The following is a 16469-nucleotide window of genomic DNA, read 5'->3' as shown; positions in this document are numbered from 1 at the left end:
CCTGCAAGTCTTTGGCATGTGGGAGGAAACCGGACCACCCGGAGGAAACCCATACAGGCACAGGGAGAACTTGCAAACTCCACACAGGCAGATATATAGATCATTGAAATATTACAAACAACTGATGGAATGCTGAACTTTATGTCTAGAGGACTAGAATACAAAGTGATAGAAGTCATGATTCAGCTGTACAAAATCACACTTGCAATACTGCAAGCAGTCTGTGCACAAAACCTTAGGAAGGGTACACTGGCCTTGGAGGGTGGGCAGCATAGATTTACTGGAATGATGCATGGACTATGCTATGAGAAGATTAAACAAACTATGGTTGCATTTTCTGAAATTTAGAAGGTTAAGGGGTGATTTGATTGACCTTTTCAAGATATTAAGGGGAATAGACAGTAGATTGAGAAAAACTATTTCCGCTAGTTGGGGAGTCTAGGACAAGGACGCATTGTCTAAAAATTAGAGCCAGACCTTTTAGAAGTGAAATTAAGAAAGACCTCTTCATGCAAAGGGCAGTAGAAGTTTGGATCTCTCTTCTGCAAACAATTGATGCTCAATCAATTGTTAAATTTAAAACTGAAATTGTTTTTTGGTTCGCCAAAGGTATAAGGGATATGGGACAAAGGTGGATATATGGAGTTAGGTCGCAGATCAGCCATGATCTCATTGAATGGTGGGGCAACAGATTTGAGGTGCTAAATGGCCCACTCCTGTTCCAGTGTTCCTATAGACTAATTGGGCAGAATGCTATGTAATTTAGCAAGGTTGAAGAAAATATGTTGAATGGTGGAACCATCTACACGATTGAGAAGCAGTATTGTTGCATGTGAAGCCATACGCCTACTCTAGTTTTGTACACTAGTGTACAGTGTAGTTCACTTGCTCCTAGTATCAATCATTGGTGGTATGAGAGAAACTGCAGTGAAGGGTCTCCGCAGCTCCTGCTTGGGTCCTTAATCCATTGCACAGTTAGGCACCTAATGGGCTTTGAGGTGATTCTGCAGCAATGTGGTTGGATTGCCAACAAATTCTTAGTGTTTCATGCAATTATCAGTCCAGCATTCTGTTGCACAAAATTGTACATTCCTAATGAGTTGATTATTCCTCTTGGTACATATGTACACTTCTAACCGATCTCAGAAATCTACTTTGGCATAGGAAGTAGAAATGGACTTTTCTTGGGTACTTAGTGATATAATGTTGAAATCCTTGTTTAAGTAACTTACAAAAATGCCATTGTTTGTGCTTAACATTCAGGTGTACTTCTGTATGGGCCTCCAGGCTGTGGAAAAACTCTTATTGCAAAAGCTACTGCTAAAGAAGCAGGTTGTCGGTTCATTAATCTACAGCCTTCCACCTTGACAGATAAATGGTATGGAGAATCCCAAAAACTGGCTGCAGCTGTTTTCTCGTTGGCTGTAAAACTGCAACCTGCCATCATTTTTATTGATGAAATTGGTAAGCATGTGTAATTTAAGTTACTAGCATTTTGTTTAAGAACTCTCTCTCAAGGTTATAATTACTAATATGGATTTGTAATATGTACAGCTAGCTCTATTTTTCTAGCAGAATTAACACTCTTACTAAATTTTCAGTCCTCTGTTAGTGTATACCTTCAAGTCTGATGCTATTCTTAATCTATGTTATCCTATCAACTACATCATTCCTGAATTTCGCACTCGCAATGGCTGCCTGATCCTGAAGTCCCAATTAGGACAGATGGTCAGAATGTTGCTACTGCAGTGTTGTAGCTCACCGTTTGATCTGCAGTCCCTTTGAGTTGGGCAAGATTGGTAAATGTATCCTGTGTTTTGCTGAAAGGAAGAGAAAAACACTAACTGGATGAAGAAAAAAGACAGTTAAAAATACTAATGGTATAAATGAGGTTGGAATTGTTAACAAAATTCTTTTGCAGATGCTGACTGACCCAGAGATTTTCAGCCTTAATGATGACCATTGTTCAATCCTGTGCTACTTGACCACCTTGACTTTGATGTTGAGCCATGAAAGTCTCTGTCTTCTGCTTGATTTTCTCATGCATTTTTCTTATTACCAGCAATTCACACACCAGCTGGCCTGTGATCCTCCAATCTGAGGAAGTTAGGTAAGTACATGAGGGAGAAAGGATATGATAGGGTGAGACATGGCGAGGTGGGAGGAGGCTTGAGTGGAGCATAAACACTGGCATAGACCTGTTAGGCCGAATGACCTGTTTCTGTGCTGTAAATTCTTTGCAGTTCAATGTAATGTTCACAGTATCTTGTCTGTCTGTGTGCCAAGGATTTCGACAGCTCTTTTTCTTTGTTCCACAAATTGGATGTTGGTTATTCAATATATACTGCCCCCAGTTTATGTAGAACTTCTTGCAATAAATCAACGTTTCAATTCTTCCAATCTTGTATGTTTCAATGCATGCAAGATCCAGGTTTGACACTTGTATTAAACAATCATGGCATTTGATCATCTGGATGTGTATTATCAAGTACAGTACGAGTTGTTTCAGCAGTTTTTCATGTTAGTAAATGAATGTTTCATTATCTCTCAATCACAATAGTTTAGATTTATTTTTGCTGCTGAGATAGGAGAATTAGCCAAATGATTTCTCAGTCTGAGGAGTGCTATCAACTGAGTTTTGTGCCTTCAAGTTGGTTTTGCTGCTTTTTATTTGTTTCCTTGGTGTTGATATTTAGCCATATTCCAATCTCATTGCTTATCCATTGTACCACCTGTTTTAAACTTTCTACTCACTGTCTTCAGGACACCAGATATTGTTCAGCCATTCATTCACATTAGCATGGTTGGTGTCTACCTATACTTTACACAAGGAGTTATGAATTGGCCCTGGAATGAAGGATGTACACAACTTTGGCTCACCCCACATCTTTATCTTGTTCCCAGTAAATACTGTGGATGATTTGGCTCTATCCCATCAAACTGAGTAGAGTTTGGGATGATAACACTGTACCTCTATCAAATGCCATTTTGTGATCAGTGAAGCATAGATAGAGCTCATACTGAGCTTCTAATGCTTGTACTTGCCTGGTTTGCAAACGGATGATGTCTGGTTCCCTTTCCTTTTGTAGAAAGGATTTTGTTCTTCAATGATTTCTGTATCGATGAAGGGTCTCATTCAGGCAAATGTTAACTACATGACTCAACGTCCATTATTCAGTGATTGCTGCACTCGGGTATTGCAACAAAAGTGGACTGCAAAATGAGGGGTTGTGCCTCTTGATCATACGCAAGATTGTAGTTATATTTAGCTTCTCAATCTTGCATCGTCAGTGTGGGTTGCAACATTTCAGCACAGATGTTATTGTTTCAGTTTGAGCTCCTTCCCAATGCTTTTGCCTTGTGTTCACAGATGCAAGACAGTTTGTGGTAGCAGAATGAGTCTCATATAAACTAAAAGCTGCGATCTTACATGTGTTGTATGGATCAGGGTGCCTAGGCTTAACAAAACTCCTAATCAAGAGAATATGTCCAATGCCCATCACTTTCTCCCATAACAAAATGCTATCAGACAGTTTTGTACAGGCTAAAACTACTTGATCAGTTTTATTTACAGGATAAGTATACAGTAATCAAAAAATACAGCAGGGTAATCAATAACACTAGAATAAACTGGAAACTAGAATAAATCCATAAGGGCTTAATAAAGCCTTTTTGGCATGTTGCTCCTTGGGGTCTGATGAGCAACTGCCCTTTGAAATATTTTTGTCTCTTGATGGTTATTTAAGTTGAGATGTATGTGAAAGAAACAAATTACTTTCTGAACAAGGGAATTTGTACATTTCTCATAGACATAGCATTGATTGTCTTCCATTTTGAATCGTAATGAGCAATGACTATTTTAACTCTCTACTTTAAAAGCTGTATTGAATAGAGATAAAGTCCCCAATTTGCCTTTATCTGTTATCCCCTCCTGTTGCTTTACCTTTTTTCATGTTCTTATGGTAAATCAGCCCTCAGTTTGTGCAAGATAAGTCTTGCTTCTGGCAATCTCACATATGTATTCACACTTTCTTCACTTGCTGTCTTGAACTTCATAAATGGTGCCTTTTTTGTTTTTTGGTCATAGGTAGCTAACTTTTGAACTATTGATCTCATTTTACTTTGTCATCATTTGCTGTTGTGTTTTTCTGGTTGTGCTATTTTCTTCAAAGAAGCATTCATCCATTTCTCTTCCAGCGCTTACTCTTTGTTCATTTCTGATGGCCACCTTTAATCTTATTCAGCCCTTCACTGTCTCACATCCAAGTGGTGAGTCAAAGTGCATGTACTGGATGAATAAAGTCATTGGTTAGAGATTGATCTTTGGCATCTCCAGGTAACTCTGCTCCTGGGTTGGATTTGATTGTGATCCCAGTAAGACTTAATCAGCAGACCGGACCAGAAAATATTTATGAAAAATCCGTTTCTTTCCCTACTGACAGTGATCATAGTATCATAACATTTAGGTTAGCTATGAAAAAGGACAAGGAGCAATCCAGAGTAATAATAATTAATTGGGGGAGGGCCAATTTCAGTGGGGTGAGAATGGATCTGGCCTAGGTACATGGGAATCAAAGATTAGCAGGCAAAACTGTAATGGAACAATGGGCTGCCTTTAAAAAGGAGATTGGGTACAATCCACGAGGGGGAAAGGTAGGACAAACAAAGCCAGAGCTTTGACTAAAGAGATAGAGAGTAAGATGGAGCAGAAAAAAGGTGTATATAACATAACTCTGATTGTTAATAAAAGTGAGAACTAAGCTGAATATAGAAACTTCAGAGGAGAAGTGAAAAAAGATATAAAAGCAAAGAGGGAGTATGAGAAGAGACTGGCAGCCAACATAAAAGGGAATCCAAAAGTTTTCTATAGGCATATAATTAGTAAAAAGGACGTAAAAGGAGGAGTAAGGTTGATTAGGGAACAAAAAGGCGATTTATGCATGGAGGCAGAGGGAATGGCTGAGTCACTAAATGACATTTTTGCATATATCTTTACCAAGGAATAGCACTGTCAACATCATAATGAAAAGGAAAGCAACTGAGACACTGGATAAAGAAGAGGTATTAGAAAGGATGGCTGTACTTTAAGTTAATAAGTCACCAAGACCAGATAAGATGGATCTGAGGATACTGAGGGAGGTAAAGATGGAAATAGCGGAGGCACTGGGCATGATCTTCCAATCCTCAGATACAGGGATGGTGCCAGAGGACTGCAGAATTGCAAAATTACTCCATTGTTCAAAAAAGGGTGTAAGCGTAAGCACAGGCCAGTCAGTTTAATCTTGGTGGTGGGAAGGCTTTTAGCAACGATAATTCAGTCCCAAATTAACAGTCACTTGGACAAATGCGGGTTAATTAAGAAAAGCCAGCATGAGTTTGTTAAAGGCAAATCATGTTTAATTAACTTGATTTGAGGTTTTCGATGAAGTAACAGAGAGGGTTGATGAGGGCGATGTGATGGATGTGGTATACATGAACTTCCAAAAGGCATTTGATAAAGTGCCTATCAGCTTATCAGCAAAGGGGCGGAATGGCCGCCTACTGCTCCTAATTCATTTGTTCGTATGGGAGTCAGAGTATTGGGGGTAGGTGGGAAAGTGGAGTTGAGGCCACAATCAGATCAGCATGATCTTGCTAAATGGCAGAGCATGCTCAAAGAGGCCGACTCATGCTCCTAATTCATATGTTTGTAAAGTTGAGGCCCATGGAATAGAGGGAACAATGGCAGCATGGATAAGGAATTGGCTGAGTGACAAGAAACAGAGTAGTGGTGAACGGTTGTTTTTGGAACGAGGGAAGGGATTTAGTGGGGTTACCCAGGGGCTAGGATTAGGACTCCTGCTTTCCTTGATCTATATAAATGACCTAGACTTGGATGTGCAGTGCACATTGTCAAAATTTGTGGATGACCCAAAACTTGGAAGTATTGTGAACTGTGAGGAGGATAGGGATAGACTTAAAGAGGACATGCACGCACAGGCTGGCGGAATGGGCGGACTTGTAGCAGATGTAAATTAATGCAGAAATGTGAAATGTTACATTTTGGTAGGAAGAACGAGGAAAGGCAATATAAAATAAAGGGTACAATTCTAAAGGTGGTGCAGGAGCAGAGACACCTTGGGTACATGTGTACAATTCATTGAAGGTGGCAGAGAAGGTTAACAAAGAGGATGCTGGATTCTGGGCTTTATAAATAGAGGCATAGAGTGCAAAAGCAGGGAAGTTGTGGTGAACCTTTTACAAAACACTGGTTCGGCCTCAATTCCAGGCACCACACTTTAAGAAAGATGTCAAGGCTTTGGAGAGGGTGCAGAAAAGATTCAAGAGAATGGTTCCAGGGATAAGAGACTTCAGTTAAGTGGATAGATTGGAGAAGCTGGGGCAATTTCCTTTAGAGAACGGAAGGTTCAGAGGAGACTTGATAGAGGTGTTCAAAATCATGGGTCTGGACAGAGTAGATGGGGAGAAACTCTTCCCATTGGCAGTAGGGTCAAGAACCAGAAGACACTGATTTAAGGTTATTGGCAAAAGAAGAAATGGCGACATGAAAAACGTTTACGCAGCAAGCGGTTAGGATCTGAAATGCACATCCTGGTGGAGGCAGATCCAATCAAGACTTTCAAAAGAGAATTGGATAATTATCTGAAGAGAAATTTTCAGGGCTACGGGGAAAGAGCAGGAGAGTGGGACCGGCTGAGTAGTACTTGGAGAGCTGACATGGACTCGACTGGCCTTCCTCTGTGCTGTCACCATTCTGTGATCCTATGATTCGAGCACATTTTTTTTCATCTTGAGAAAGAATCCAGACTCCCATAAGGAGGAATTGGTTTAATTTTGCTGGTGCAGTCTTCAAAGTAAAAGAGATCATAAAGATTTGATAAAATTTTTAATACCTATTTATTTCATGATGGTTTATACTTATTCCTCAGATTCTTTTTTGCGCAACCGGTCCAGCTCGGATCATGAAGCTACAGCGATGATGAAAGCTCAGTTCATGAGCCTTTGGGATGGCCTTGATACAGACTTCAACTGCCAGGTGACTGAGGTTTTTGATTTTAATGTTAATAACCTGCATCTTTTTGTCACCACCAGGCTTGACTTGCCTAACTAATTCCTTGCCAGTTTCCTGTGCTCTATCCTACACAAGCTCTAATTTCATAACTCTGCCATTTGCATCCTTCCTTGTTCCCGTATCAATCCTGTCCTTGCCTCCCTCTATTGGCTCGCCATTCCAGGGTGGACTGATGAGTCAGTAATTGGTTAGGTTGGATGCACAGGACATACTTGGGCAGTTTTCCACTTTGTCGGGTAGATGCTAGTATTGTAGCTGTACTGGAACAGCTTGGCTAGGGGCGTGGCCAGTTTTGGAACACAAGTCTTCAGTGCTATCGCCGGAATGTTGTCAAGGCCCATAGCCTTTGCAGTATCCAGTGCCTTCAGCCGTTGCTTGATGTCATGTGGAGTGAATTGAATTGGCTGAAGACTGGCATGCGATGCTGGGGACCTCAGGAGGATGCAGAAATGGATCATTCACTTGGCACTTCTGGCTGAAGATAGTTGCAAATGCTTCAGCTTTATCTATTGCATTGGCATGCTGGGCTCCCCCGTCATTGAGGATATTTGTGGAACCACCACCTCCTGTTAGTTTGATTGTCCACCATCATTCACAACTGGATGTGGCAGGACCGCAGAGCTTTGATCTGTTGGTTATGGGATTGCTTAGCTCTATCTATCGCATGCTGCTTCCACTGTTTAGCATGCATGTAGTCGTGTGTTGTAACTTCACCAGGTTGGCATCTAATCTTTATGTATCCCTGGTGCTGCTCATGCACTCCTCGTTAAACCGGGATTGATCCCCTGGCTTGATGGTAATGGTAGAGTGAGGGATATGCATGGCCATGAGGTTACAGATTGTGGTTGAATACACATCTGCTGATGGCTTGCAGTACCTCATGGTTGCAGTACCAGTTTTGAGTGCTAGATCTGTTCTGAATCTGTCCCATTTAGCGCGGTGATAATGATACGCAACACAATAGATGGCATCCTCAGTGTTAAGTCGGGAGTCCACGAGGACTGTGCGGTGGTCTCTCCTACCAATGCTGTCATGGACAGTTGCATCTGCGATAGGTAGGTTGGTGAGGACAAGGTCAAGCTGATCTTTCCCTCTTGCTGATGCCCTCACCGCCTGCTGCAGACCCAGTCAGGCAGCTATGCCCTTCAGGACTCGGTCAGCTCAGTCAGTAGTGGCGCTACTGAGCTACTCTTGGTGATGGGCATTGAAGACCCCTACCCAGAGTATATTCTGTGCCCTTGATCCTCTCGTGCTTCTTTCAAGTGATGTCCAACATGGAGGAATACTGATTCAATGGGGGGTGGCGGGTGGTTGCAGTAGGTGATAATCGACAGGAGGTTTTCTTGCCCATGTTTGACCTGATGCTATGAGACTTCATGGGGTCCAGAATCAATGTTAAGGACTCCCAGAGCAACTACCCCTCAACTGTGTACCACTGTACCGCCACCTCTGGTGGGTCTGTCCTGCCAGTGGGACAGGACATACCCTGGGATGGTGATGGAGGAGCCTGGGACGTTGGCTGTAAGGTATGATTCAGTGAGTGTGTCTATATCAGGCTGTTCCTGAACTAATTTACCTGCTGAAGCAATATTTCCTTTGAAAATCTATATTTTGGAAGAATGGTCGGAATAGAGAACTGTTTATTAGATCTGTGCTATTTTTAATTTTTAAAAAAAAAATCCATGTTGTATCATTGCTTATTCACTGTTTTAATAGGTAATTGTGATGGGTGCTACTAACAGACCCCAAGATCTTGACTCCGCCATTTTGCGAAGGATGCCAAAAAGATTTCACATAACTCAGCCTGTAAGTGCAGATACAGGTAGAATACCATGGGATTAATGTTTTAATATTTCTCTGATTATGGCCACAAGGTTCATTCAGAATTTAGAAATTTCTGCATGGTGTTAAAGGTGGTGATGAAACAGAACAGAAATTTTGGTATGTTTTGTCTGTCAATTTGAAACATGCAAGATCTCTGAAAGGCAACATTATATAATTGGGGAAAATATGTTTGTATTCATGCAATACTTTACATATAGCAAATTACTTTTGAAGTGCTTTGGCTGATGTGCAGGTAAATTCGGAGACAAAAATATTATCAAAACTTGAGAGGATGCTGATAAATAGTTTCACTATTTTATATTCTTCCTGTTGAATGAAAGAATCCTGTGAACCTTTTGCTGAGCATCTTCCTGTAAGCAAAAGGCTACATGCGTCAAGGGAGACAGGTAGTACCATGGGACACGGATCTTCAATCCAGTCCACATAGGTTTTGCGTCCTTTTACTCCAGAGTCCTGCCTCCTTGCTGAAGCAGATTTTGGGCAGCCATCTTGCTGATGTAAATTGTTACAAAAGTGCTTCCATTATTTTTAGTATTTTTCTTGAGAACTTATGTTAAAACTGAAAAGATTCCATGGATTTTTTTTTTTACCAAGTTCAACAACAGGGCAAGATGTTGTTAGAAAGCTACCTGTGCTGGAGGCAGCCTGTATTTTGGGCTCAGAAAACACCAGAATCCGTGGTGACTTGGGGGAAAAATGGTTCCAGAGAAGCCACATGTCGAGATTTATCTAGGTCAGAAGGTCAACTCACTATTTGGGGTTTGAACGTTGTTTTCCATTTTAATTGTGGTGTTTGAAGACAGTTGGTGTTTTCCTGCCAAGGAGAAAAGAAATCACCCAGATCAACACCTTCTCTACCTTTCTGAAGAAATCCTGCCAGGATCCAGCGTGGGAAAAAAATCCCTGGTGCCGTATTGATCCTGAAGAGCTGGAAAAAATCCTGTGATTCAAGTGCGTGCTGGCGACAAAACCTTGATGCCTCATTTCTCCTAGAAAGCCGTCTAGAATAATTCTTGACATCTTCAGAACAGACTGCTTCTGAAATGAACCCAGTGATCCGGCTCCGTATAGCTGGATGCCAGACCAAAAAAGGGACAACTGACTTCTTTCCATATCTTTTTTCGTCAAGAATTAGCAAGTATTTGGCCAAAGTAGTTTTTTTTTGTAACAGACCTCTGCAAAGTGAATTTCAGTATTTTTTCCAGTGTGTGTGTGTGTAGTTGGGGAACTTTTAAAAAGGGAACTTTCATATTTTAATCGGTATGTTAATGCTTTGCTTCGTTACTGATTATGACTTGTTTTATAATAAACTGATAATTTTGTTTATTAAAGAGACCTGGTTGGTGTATTTTGTTCTGGGATTTTAAAAAAAGTATATGATTGGCTGTATCAGTAACCGGGTAAACACTTAAATAGTTGTGTCCTGTGAAGATGTGGAACTAGAAAAGACAGTGCACTCCTTCCGCCTCAGTCATAACAAAAGGGCTAACTTCACAAATGTGGTATTTTTGCTTTTGATTGCTACTGGTTTATAATTCTCATGTATTTGATTGGCAGTGATGTGAGAACTACAGGAATAGGAAGGGTGCAGTCACGATGTTGGGGGTTTTCTACAGGCCTCCCAACAGCCAGCGGGAGGTAGAGGAGCAGCTATGTAGACAGATTTTGGAAAGATGTAAAGGTAACAGGGTTGTAGTGGTGGGTGATTTTAACTTCCCCTATATTGACTGGGACTCACAGTGCCAGGGGCTTGGATGGGGCAGAATCTGTGAGGAGCATCCAGGAGGGCTTCTTGAAACAGTATGTAGATAGTCCAACTAGGGATGGGGCCATTCTGGACCTGGTATTGGGGAATGAGCCCGGCCAGGTGGTCGAAGTTTCAGTGGGGGAGCATTTCGGGAGCAGTGACCATAATTCCATAAGTTTTCAGGTACTTGTGGATAAGGATAAGAGTAGTCCTCGGGTGAAGGTGCTAAATTGGGGGAAGGCTAATTATAACAATATTAGGCAGGAACTGAAGAATTTAGATTGGGGGCGGCTGTTTGAGGGTAAATCAACATCTGACGTGGGAGTCTTTCAAACGTCAGCTGATTAGAATCCAGGACCAGCATGTTCCTGTGAGGAAGAAAGACAAGTTTGGCAAGTTTCGGGAAGCTTGGATAACATGGGATATTGTGAGCCTAGTCAAAAAGAAAAAGGAAGCATTTGTAAGGGCTGGAAGGCTAGGAACAGACGAATCCCTTGAAGAATATAAAGACAGTAGGAAGGAACTTAAGCAAGGAGTCAGGAGGGCTAAAAGGGGTCATGAAAAGTCATTGGCAAACAGGATTAAGGAAAATCCCAAGGCTTTTTATACATATATAAAGAGCAAGAGGGTAACCAGGGAAAGGGTTGGCCCACTCAAGGACAGCGATGGGAATCTATACGTGGAGCCAGAGGAAATGGGCGAGGTGCTAAATGAGTACTTTGCATCAGTATTCACCAAGGAGAAGGACTTGGTGGATGATGAGCCTAGGGAAGGGAGTGCAGATAGTCTCAGTCGTCTCATTATCAAAAAGGAGGAGGTGTTGGGTGTCTTGCAAAGCATTAAGGTAGATAATTCCCCAGGGCCTGATGGGATCTACCCTAGAATACTGAGAGAGGCAAGGGAAGAAATTGCTGGGGCCTTGACAGAAATCTTTGCATCCTCATTGGCTACAGGTGAGGTCCCAGAGGACTGGAGAATAGCCAATGTTGTTCCTTTGTTTAAGAAGGGTAGCAAGGATAATTCAGGAAATTATAGGCCGGTGAGCCATACGTCAGTGGTAGGGAAACTATTAGAGAGGATTCTTCGGGACAGGATTTACTCCCATTTGGAAACAAACGAGCTTATTAACGAGTGACAGCATGGTTTTGTGAAGGGGAGGTCGTGTCTTACTAATTTGATTAAGTTTTTTGAGGAAGTGACGAAGATGATTGATGAGGGAAGGATGTTGTCTATATGGACTTTAGTGAAGCCTTTGACAAGGTTCCGCATGGCAGACTGGTGCAAAAGGTGAAGTGACACGGGATCAGAGGTGAGCTGGCAAGATGGATACAGAACTGGCTCGGTCACAGAAGACAGAGGGTAACAATGGATGGGTGTTTTTCTGAATGGAGGGATGTGACTAGTGGTGTTCCGCAGGGATCAGTGCTGGGACCTTTGCTGTTTGTAGTATATATAAATGATTTGGAGGAAAATGTAGCTGGTCTGATTAGTAAGTTTGCGGACGACACAAAGGTTGGTGGAGTTGCGGATAATGATGAGGATTGTCAGAGGATACAGCAGGATATAGATCGGTTGGAGACTTGGGCGGAGTAATGGCAGATGGAGTTTAATCCGGACAAATGTGAGGTAATGCATTTTGGAAGGTGTAATGCAGGTGGGAGGTATACAGTAAATGGCAGAACCCTTAGGAGTATTGACAGGCAGAGAGATCTGGGCGTATAGGTCCACAGGTCACTGAAAGTGGCAACGCAGGTGGATAAGGTAGTCAAGAAGGCATTCGGCATGCTTGCCTTCATCGGTCGGGGCATAGAGTATAAAAATTGGCAAGTCATGTTGCAGCTGTACAGAATCTTAGTTAGGCCACACTTAGAATATTGCGTGCAATTCTAGTCGCCACACTACCAGAAGGACGTGGAGGCTTTGGAGAGGGTACAGAGGAGGTTTACCAGGATGTTGCCTGGTCTGGAGGGCATTAGCTATGAGGAGAGGTTGGAAAAACTCGGATTGTTTTCACTGGAACGACGGAGGTGGAGGGGCGACATGATAGAGGTTTACAAAGTTATGAGCGGCATGGACAGAGTGGATAGTCAGAAGCTTTTTCCGAGGGTGGAAGAGCCAGTTACTAGGGGACATAGGTTTAAGGTGCGAGGGGAAAAGCTTAGAGGAGATGTGCGAGGCAAGTTCTTTACACAGAGGGTGGTGAGTGCCTGGAACTTGCTGCCGGGGAGGTGGTGGAAGCAGATACGATAGTGACGTTTAAGAGACATGTTGACAAATATATGGATAGGAAGGGAATAGAGGGATATGGGCCCCGGAAGTGCAGAAGGTGTTAGTTTCGGCAGGCATCAAGATCAACGCAGGCTTGGAGGGCCGAATGGCCTATTCCTGTGCTGTTCTTTGTCCTTTGTACTTCTGAGGTGGATCTGGTTTACCATGGCATAAATTTGGAATGCAAGGTCACACTTTAGTTTTTCCTTAAATATGCAACATGTGTACAAACTGTGGATTTAATGAGGTAAATTAGCTTTGGACATGGTGAATGTTGCACTTTAGAGACAAAAAGTCAATTACAGTGGTCAAAATAAATACTGCATGATTGAATGGGGATTAATTGAAGGTCTGGAATGTAGGGCAGTAGGAAGATGACGCAGATCTGACACCATGCCAGTGGGACACTTTTGAGACATTGTTTGAGAAAGGGGCATGAAGTTGAATTCTTGCTGATTTTTTTTTTTTTTCTGCAGCACTGATGGGCCACAGAATGGTGAGATGTATGGTGAGATTTTCCCCTTCGGTGTCAGGAGACCAGATCAGGAAATTGTGTATCCCTGCCATTTAATTTTCATGTACAGCAAAATCTCGGGGGGGTGCGCATTGTTGAGTTTTGGTCTCCTTATCTGAGGAAGGATGTTCTCCCTCTGGAGGGAGTGCAGCGAAGTTTTACCAGACTGATTCCTGGGATGGTGGGACTGACGTATGAGGAGCGTTTGACTCAGTTAGGATTCTATTCACTGGAGTTCAGAAGAGTGAAGGGGGATCTCATAGAAACCTATAAAATTCTAACAGGACCTGACAGGGTAGATGCAGGAAGGATGTTCCCAATGGTGGTGGGGGGGGGGCGTCCAGAACCAGGTTAAGGATATGGGGTAAACCTTTCAGGACTGAGATGAGAAATTTCGTCACCTAGAGAGTGGTGAGCCTGTGGAATTCGCTACCACAGAAAGCAGTTGAGGCCAAAACATTATGTTTTCAAGGAGTTAGATATAGCTCTTGGGTCTAAAGGGATCAAAGGGTATAGAGCGAAGGTGGGAACAGGGTACTGAGTTGGATGATCAGCCACGATCATAATGAATGGCGGAGCAGACTGAAAGGGCCAAATGGCCTACGGCTGCTCCTATTTTCTATGTTTCTGTTATTGAGATGAGCATGTGCGCGGAGATACGGAGCAGAAAATTTTCCTTACAGTTTTGGGGAAGCTGGAAGCAGTTATAAATGAAGGCATAAGAGAAAGTGGCAGCATGTTTGTGGTTAGTGACGGACCCTGGTCTCTGACCAAGACAGAGGTTAGCAGCACCCAATATATCTATTATTGCAATCACAGTGTGCCATTCTTAGCGAAACACAACCCTGATAGCTGCACTAAACCATGCTCCCTTCCCCAAGGGAATGCCGATATGATCTGAATGCTGATTTGGAATAGTGGATTGTTTGAGAACTTGTGCAATAAATGGACCACATGGCAGAAATAATCCTGTAAACTCTGCAATCTCAATGTAAGGTGTTTAGATGTTTATGAAACATTTTAAATAAGCATAACTTACACTTTTTATGTTGTCATAACTAAGTTATTAAAAGGTACAGTCAAAATTTTTTTTTTTTTTTTTAGAGATTTGCTTTTGGTCTCATACTGTCGAGGATGGATATGTTGCACAGGCGAGGCACACAGGAGCAAATTATAAAAAAACCTTTGCTTCAAAGCTTCAGGATATTCATTGAACAAAACAATGCTCAGCTCCATGTAATAAATTTAACAATGCCTCCACCACCAAGAAAAATCTACTTCCAGTATTATTTACACCAATAATCATTAGCACATGCTTTCCAGTTTCATTGTGTACTGAGAAGTACAATTTGCTGATAACACCAAATATGAGGTGGGATGGTGGGCAGTTTTAGACAGATTGTGATGAGGTTTTTAGGCGGACATGGGTAGACTAGCAGAATAGGTAGTTAGTTGACCAACGGAGTTTGATGTAGGAAATGTAAAGGAATGCATGTTGATAGTAAGAAAAAGGAAAGGGTTTACACCTTAAATGGTAATATATAGAGTAGAGGAGCAAGGGATCTTGCAGCACAAATACACAGTTCTCAAAGGTGGCAATGCAAGTGGATAAGATCATAGGCAAATTTTTTGTATTTGACAGCATAAAACATTGAAGTGAGGCAATATTGAACTTGTACAAGATATAAGGGATATAGTGATAAGCCAACAAGATAGGCTGAGCTAAGCTGACCAAAATAGCCTTTTCCTCTTCCCGGGTAATAAACAACGTTATTCTTTATGTTGTACTGTTTTCCCATACTGAGGAAGTACTGAATTTTGTTTTTGTTCCACAGAATATCAGGCAACGGGAATTAATCCTGGATTTAATTCTACAAAATGAAAAGGTATGTGACTTGTAGTGCAAGTAAATTGACTCGATGCTTTCAGTTGGATGCCAGAGGTTTTCCAAACTCTGGTTGAGGTTTAGTTTCTTTAATCGTGTACCACATAAATTTTAATGAGTTATGCCTTCTCGGGCCACTTGTGACATTGGTTTAGAAATGTATTATTTCTTTATCATTCCAGGCTGTTCTTGAGAATATAAACCATGTTAGCATAATGGCTATGTTACTGGACCGGTAATCCAGAGGCCCAGAGTAATGTTCTGGAGACATGAGTTCAGTACCCATCATGGCAGCTGAGGAATTTGAATTAATTAAATAAATAAACATGGAATAACAAACTAATACCAGTAAAGGATACGTGAAACTGCAAGATTGTTTTAAAAACTCATCTAGTTCACTAATGTCCTTTAGGGAAGGAAAGCTGCTTTTCTTTTCCTCATCCTATATGTGATTCCAGACGCATAACAATGTGATTGACTCTTAATTGCCCCCTGAAATGACCTAGCAAGCCACTCAGTTCTATCAAGCTGCTGCGAAAAACTATAACAACAAAACTGGACAGGCCACCTGACATCGACCTAGGCACCGGATTTGACACAACAAGCCCAGTCGACCCTGCAAAGTCCTCCTCGCTAACATCTGGGAACTTGTGCCAAAATAGGGAGAGCTGTCTCAGACTAGTCAAGCAACAGCCTGACAGTCAGAACAACAGTTTGTATTTATATAGTTCCAAGGTGCTTCACACAGGCATTATAAAACAAAATAGGACACCAAGCCACATAAGGAGATATTGGGCCAGATGACCAAAAGCTTGGTCAAAGAGGCAGGTTTTAAGGAACAACTTAAAGGAGGAAAGCAGGGCAGAGAGGTGGAGGTTTAGGGAGGGAATTTCTGAGCTTGGGGCCTACTCCACCAATAGTGGAGCGATTAAAATCTGGAGTGCTCGAGAGGCTGGAATAGAGGAGTGCAGATGTCCCAAAGGGTTGTAGGGCTGGTCGTTATGTGCTTGAATGAGTGCAGTTGCAACAAAGAAATTCAATACTATCCAGGACAAAGCAGCCCATTTTGACACCCCATCCACCACATTAAACAGCCACTCTGTCCACCACCAGCACGCTGATTGCAGTGTGTACCATC

General features: G+C 42.0%; 1 protein-coding gene across 3 annotated transcripts in view; it reads left to right on the top strand.

Moving 5' to 3' along the window:
* atad1b (ATPase family AAA domain containing 1b) overlaps nucleotides 1-16469 on the top strand; it is a 57017-nt gene that overhangs the window by 31450 nt on the left and 9098 nt on the right. For all 3 annotated transcript variants that reach the window (XM_068052522.1, XM_068052520.1, XM_068052521.1), the window contains 4 exons: nucleotides 1264-1464; nucleotides 6930-7036; nucleotides 8789-8878; nucleotides 15282-15332. In XM_068052522.1, coding sequence (XP_067908623.1) covers nucleotides 1264-1464; nucleotides 6930-7036; nucleotides 8789-8878; nucleotides 15282-15332 — 449 coding nt within the window. The remainder of the gene's footprint in view (nucleotides 1-1263; nucleotides 1465-6929; nucleotides 7037-8788; nucleotides 8879-15281; nucleotides 15333-16469) is intronic.

This window comes from Heterodontus francisci, chromosome 20, assembly GCF_036365525.1.
Source record: "Heterodontus francisci isolate sHetFra1 chromosome 20, sHetFra1.hap1, whole genome shotgun sequence".
NCBI lineage: Eukaryota > Metazoa > Chordata > Chondrichthyes > Heterodontiformes > Heterodontidae > Heterodontus > Heterodontus francisci.
This window is presented reverse-complemented; position numbering and strand designations above follow the sequence as displayed.